Source organism: Triticum aestivum, chromosome 6A (assembly GCF_018294505.1).
Source record: "Triticum aestivum cultivar Chinese Spring chromosome 6A, IWGSC CS RefSeq v2.1, whole genome shotgun sequence".
NCBI lineage: Eukaryota > Viridiplantae > Streptophyta > Magnoliopsida > Poales > Poaceae > Triticum > Triticum aestivum.
The window spans coordinates 32906181-32912264 of NC_057809.1; the positions used below are offsets into that span (position 1 = coordinate 32906181).

Below are 6084 nucleotides of genomic sequence, written 5' to 3' on the forward strand. Positions count from 1 at the left end.
AATTTTTCGGATACTTCTCCATCACCAAAAATTATGAAAAAATACCATCCTTTCTATAGCACATGTGCCCGCGTCGTGCAAAAAAACTCATGATTTTATCGCGCTCCGAGTATTTAGTAATATTGACGCCGCATCGTTACCGCAGAACGTCTACTACCGTGTCATCGCTGTCCGTGAGGGGGGCCACGCCCCGGAGACGCGTCCCGCCTCTTCGGACATGCCACCACACCACCCCGCATGTATGAGGGCCCGGTGCGACGCTCCGGTGGCATTGCTACCCCCAGTGCCCCCGTCCCGCCTAACCCTGTAGCATTTGACCACGAGATCTAGCCCTTTGACTTTGCACGGACGGGCTTTGACCAGTGGACCTCCCCACCCGGTTGTGTTAGGTCAGCCCATAGGAACACTTTGGAGCAACATCCGGGCCAGACCCACAGCAAGATCCCCTCCGTGTAGACCCCACGCGTCCGTTTCCCCCCTCTAGGTGCCGGCGGCGGCGCCGTCCGTGAGGGGGGCACACCCCGGACACGCGTGCCGGGCGTTTGCAAATGCCACCCCACGGGACCGGCGAACGACGCGGATCGATGATGTGGCGGCGCGGCGGATCGATGACGTCGACGTAGCTATGCCGACGGCCACCGTTAGCCCGTCGGCGTAGCCTGACGCCGTCAAACTGCCGTCGCCGCCCGGGTAGACGGGCCCACGCGATATGCCGACGGCCTGCTCTATGCCGACGGCCCCCGTCGGTATATTCGGAGAAACGCCGACGGCTTATCTATGCCGACGGCCCCGTCGGCATAGATGGTTATACGCCGACGGCCTTTCTACGCCGACGGCTTTAGTTGGGCCGTCGGGGTATGCCCATATATGCCGACGGGGGCCATCGGCATAGATATGCCCGTCGGCAACTGCCTAAATTCTGGTAGTGGTTATCACTTTTTCAGGCAAATCCATCTAGAAAATAGCCTAAATTTTGTGGGACCCCCTTTTGGAATTTAGAAAATGAAAACATGTGATCTCTTCTTTTTTTGGAAGTACAATGTGTCTTCTAAGTCCTGAACAAACTTGAACTATCGACTATCTACAGTTACGCTGCACACAACAGTGCAAGCTGTTCCGTATTCAGTACCGGCTGGCAATGTATCATTAAAAAGCAATATATAATACAAATAAATCCAGAATAAAACTAAATCCTGAACAAATGTGAACTATCTACAGACTACAGTTACTCCGCAGACAACAATGCTACTGTGAGAGAGTTGATGGCTCAGAAGAAGAATGGGCTGACGTCCTGCTCCATCTTCATCACGGCCACCGGCGACAGGAACGAGGCGGCGTAGGAGTCGTCCCAGGGCAGCATCAGGGAGCCGGGGCCCTGAAGATCGTCGAGGCTGATCCCCATGAGCCAGTCGTCGTTGCCCAGCTCCCGCACCTCCTCCTTTGGCAGTATCGCCGCGTTTGTCGTCCCCATTCCCTGGAACTCCGGCAGCGAGTCCAGCTCCGGGAACGGACCGTTGTCGACATCGGACTCCGGCGTCCGCGTCTCACCCCACGAGGTCGACTGTGACGCCGCAGCCTTGGCCGCCGCCTCCTCCTCCTCCTGCCGCTGCCGCTGCATCTTCTCCCACTGGTTCTTCTTGTTGTAGAGGCGGCAGAGCACCCAGTCGTCGAGCCTGAGCGAGGCGCCGTCCCTCTTGGCGGCGGCGCCGGCGAGGCGGTACTCGTGCATGATCCAGTCCGTCTTGACCCCCGCCGCCGGCCTGCCGTGGTAGAAGACGAGCGCCTTCTTGATCCCGAGGGTCCTGCCCGCGCGCGCCACGGGCCTGTCGGCGCCGGTGGCCTTCCAGTAGCCGCCCCCGGCGGCCCGGCTGGGGCGGGAGCCGTTGGGGTACTTGCGGTCCCGCGGCGTGAAGAAGTACCACTCCCGCGCCCCGAAGAGCGCCCGCTCCGGGAGCTCCCACGGGTCGAACCGGTAGAGGTCGAGCTCGGCGATGATGGGCACCGGCGGCGCGCGCCCGGCCGCGCGCGCGCAGAGGTAGTCCGCCACCAGCTCCTCGTCCGTCGGGTGGAACCGGAACCCCGGCGGCAGGTTCAGCTCCGCCTCCGCGTCCCCCCGCCGCCCCTCCGCCGCCATCACCATTGCTTCTTCTTGCTGCTTCTCTGCCGATGAGATTCCCGGGCGCTGCTGCTGCTGCTGCGCGTGCGTGGTGGACTGTGTCGAGTGTCTCGGGATGGATCTTGGAGAACGGCGTGGGCGGAGGATAAATAGCGGGGAGAGGAGGACGGAGAAGCTTCATGGGGAGGCGTCGGGGGTCGGAGAGGAGTCAAAGGGGTTCATCTTCATTGGGGGTCGAGTCGGCGGCTACGAGAAGGAAGGAAGGAAGGAAGGGGTCGCGATGGGCGGTCGCGCGCGCGGGTACGTACCCACCCGTGCGGGCGGCCGTCGATCCTTTATCGTGCGGCGGTGGGGACGTCAACAGGCGGCGGTGGAGCCGAGAGATCGCGCACGTGTGGCGACGGGTGAGGAGGCAGCAGGCAGGCAGGCAGGCGACGAGATGGCGATGGGGGTCGCCTCGCGCCGGTGGTTGGTTGGTTCATTGAACCTCGCCTCGAGCGAAAATGTTGTGACGGCGACTTGGCCAGCAACGTGACGCCATTGCCCACCTCATCTTTCATTCCCGGGCTAGGATATGTATGTTGGGTCTGGGTGGTTCTTCTGCGGGCGTGGAGGTGTGTGGTCACGCGTGTGTGCTGCTGTGGTTTGTGGCCACGTTTGGCCTCTGGCCTAAAGATGACACCTCTGAAATGTTGGAAAACAATCCCGTGCGGTCGACCGGCCGTAGCCTCCGTCGGCCGCACGCGTGTCGTGCGATCAACGTCAATCTAGCACTCTTCGTTGCGCCACGTTGGCCGCTCACGGATAAGAGTCACACCCTCTATGTGGTCTCATCCACGCGCGTGTGTCTCATCCGCACGCATTTAGATATATTAAAACTGAGCGCCCTTCCAGCCATCTTAGACCATAGCATTTGCAGCCGTTGGATCTACAATTTTAGGTGTTTCAGCCGTCTAATTTCTCTGGATCCGGCGCTTGCTCGCTTCGTTCTTAGATATATTAAAACTGAGCGCCCTTCCAGCCATCTTAGACCATAGCGTTTGCAGCCGTTGGATCTTCAGTTTTAGGTGTTTCAGCCGTCTAATTTCTCTGGATCCGGCGCTTGCTCGCTTCGTTCGCTAAGAACGAGCCATATCCCGTGTTGGGCCGCTGCTCTGGTGACATTTTTGAGCGTCAGGCGTGAAATTGGGCCTAATGAGGCTTCTACTGCTCCCCCGTCCGTGCAGCCCATATATAGAAGATACAGGCCTCTACGTTGCACTGCTTTCTCTTTCGCGCGAACGAACGCAGCGACGCTGTGTGGGAGTGCCTCCCATGGCCACCGCGCCAGGGTCCGACCTACGGCGTCGCATGCCAACTGCCCTTCGGGTCCGATCAAGATGGGCGGGGGCTGCGGATCGTCACCTACCGATTGGATACCCCTCGCGGGCGATTTGATACCTGTCAATTCGAGACCATTCACAGGGCTTTAATGACAATTAGATGCGCATAACTCGCCGGCACCGGATAATTACAGGTCAGTTACCATGGCGCTTCATGTACTCCATGCGTGTCCATATATTCCCTCCTTCCTATCACGCATCTGGCTAGGTGCCGACCGAGGCAACGGGCTAGCGGCTGATTCCTCTCCTCCTCGATTACTGACTCTCTGTTGACGGCGCAGCAAACTAGCTGCCAGGCAAACCGTGGCAGGAGCACGACGTCACCGCTCAAGAGGAAAAGCGGTTGTGTTAGGTCAAGCAAAGGCAGCGCTAGGAGCTGCCCTCCCACATCGCGAAGGTGCCTCGCAAAGTCACAAGGAGGCCGGCCGAATGCAAATCGTGTCTTGGGCAAGCGCTCCTTTGCCAGGTACACAAATTCCAGTAAAAATATAGGGGCACACGTGGCTCCAAAGTATCCATGATTTGATTTAGATAATTCTATTATTGCTCCTGATTGTAGATGCATGAAAACGTATTGATTGAGTTACTTGAAATACTAATTTTAACAGAAAGAAGGTTTTATGTTTTTGAAGAGATATTCAGGTTGGTGCCTCCACAAGTTCTGACACGCAGTAGACATGTTGCTGATTATATTCATGGAAGATTTTGGTATTCGTTTTTGCAGCTTGCTTATGCTTTTGATATAATTTGCTGAAAAGGTGGGTATTTACTGTCTATCAATCCTTTACTGGTGCTAATATAAATTCATGAAAATCTTATGATAGAGTTGCCAGTCAGGTCTGGCAAAGCTGGGGCACTGATTTTGTTTCACCGAAATTATTTAATAATTACATTTGTGTTGTTTGTCATATATTTCAGGCAAATCATTAGCTAGATTTCGGTGGATGGGAGAACGGAAGAGACGAGGAGACTAACAATGTATTGTTAGCTATGGTTATGGTTGGTTGGCAGGTGAGAAGATGAGAACAGTGGACGAGATAATTTTCTCTGTTAGAGGAATGCCTTGACCTGAAAACAAAGGATATAACGCTCGAAAGACAAAGCAAGTACCAAGTTGGACGGCACAAATTCAGGATTTTACGAATATGCAAGTACACCATGTATATAATTTTCTGAAGTTATAATCTATTCCCAATTAGTAGTTTACTTGTAATTCGTAAGGTCAACGTGTACACCATGTTGTAATTTGACATATCCACAAAACAGCAAAATTTTCTTTCTTCCACCATATACAAGTTACTAAATAAGAGAATTCCAACAAATTTATTGGACTAATGGATGGGCGCTTGGATGGTAACTTTGGGCATTTTTTTCCGTTTGATCAACTCATAATCTCGGGCTTTAGTTGACAGAAGAATGCTAGAGGGACCGGTTCGCTGCTCTCATAACAAAACTGAAACTGTTATGTTATTTTGACTCCATGGGCCTTCGGGGTGTGAGCATCAGTCGTGCTGTTCTGTGAATCGTTTCCGGACCGCAACTGTAATACTCGTGGGTGGATTCATGTGAGTCATCTGCTCTTCACAAGGAGTAACAATTCTTTTGAGCCAGACTCACAAGTAGGCGAACCATTCGTGTGAGGTGAGCAACCTAAGCCTTGCCACGTTGAGGAGAAGCCACAAAAACGTCTGTATGTGATGAGCGATCAAATGAAAGTCAGTCCTGAATCTGACATTTTCCTCATCCAACAACATATACCTATACCCCACAAAAATAAAATACCTATAAAAATCCCCAAATATTTTTTCGTCAATAACTAACATGAAAAATAATACTGCTTCAAATAGTTTTATCAATTACCAACATTAAAGTGCCAAAATTGACTGGCGCAGCAATGCGCGCCTTCAATGATCTAGTGTCTTTTATAAGACTCGTCACCGCTCTCCCTCTCTTATCTTCCAATAAATCGTTCTCATCCACTCCTTTCTTCCCTCCCCTCATGAGTGATAGAGCGAGTTCTGCTCTACCTCGCATACTTCACCAAGCACACATCCATCTCTCACTTCCGCCGTGCCTGCAAGCTTGTATTCATTTTCCACAGCAGCAAGCTCCCGCCCACTTCCTTTGCTCACCCCTACCGAGGTGTTGCAACCGCTGGTATCGAGGAACGTCGCTACGGTAAGACGGTGACTGTGTGGGGGATGCGACAAGCTAACCGGCGACGTCGAGGTGCTGCGGTGTGGGGGAGGCAGGCGTGGCTGTACTGGGTGATGTTGTGATGGGTGCCTCAGAGTTGTGACTAGGGGCGGAGCTGCACCCCAAGCCTGGGGGTGTCATGGTATCAATATAAGACCAAGAGTGTCGGAGAGGGCTCCTGTGGGTCTCATGCAGACTGATGCCGTAACTGAGTGCCTGGCAGCATGGGCACCACATTCCACCCGTGGCTCTCCCATTCCATGATTTTGACATTATCATTTTTTGGAAATTTTCTGGCTCCGAAAAATTATTTTTCTTCGCTCGTCTTCTTTTCTGGTTCATTCAGGATGGAACTATCACTTCCTGATCGTTAGTTGCAACTTGCAAAAT

General features: G+C 53.5%; 1 protein-coding gene across 1 annotated transcript; it reads right to left on the reverse strand.

The window, feature by feature from the left end:
- Positions 1–1112: 1112 nt before the first annotated feature.
- LOC123131828 (NAC domain-containing protein 67) lies at positions 1113–2366 on the reverse strand. The gene has a single exon (XM_044551511.1). It carries the CDS (start codon positions 2138–2140, stop codon positions 1268–1270), a length of 873 nt encoding a protein of 290 aa, XP_044407446.1. The 5' UTR covers positions 2141–2366; the 3' UTR covers positions 1113–1267.
- Between the last annotated feature and the right edge of the window lie 3718 nt (positions 2367–6084).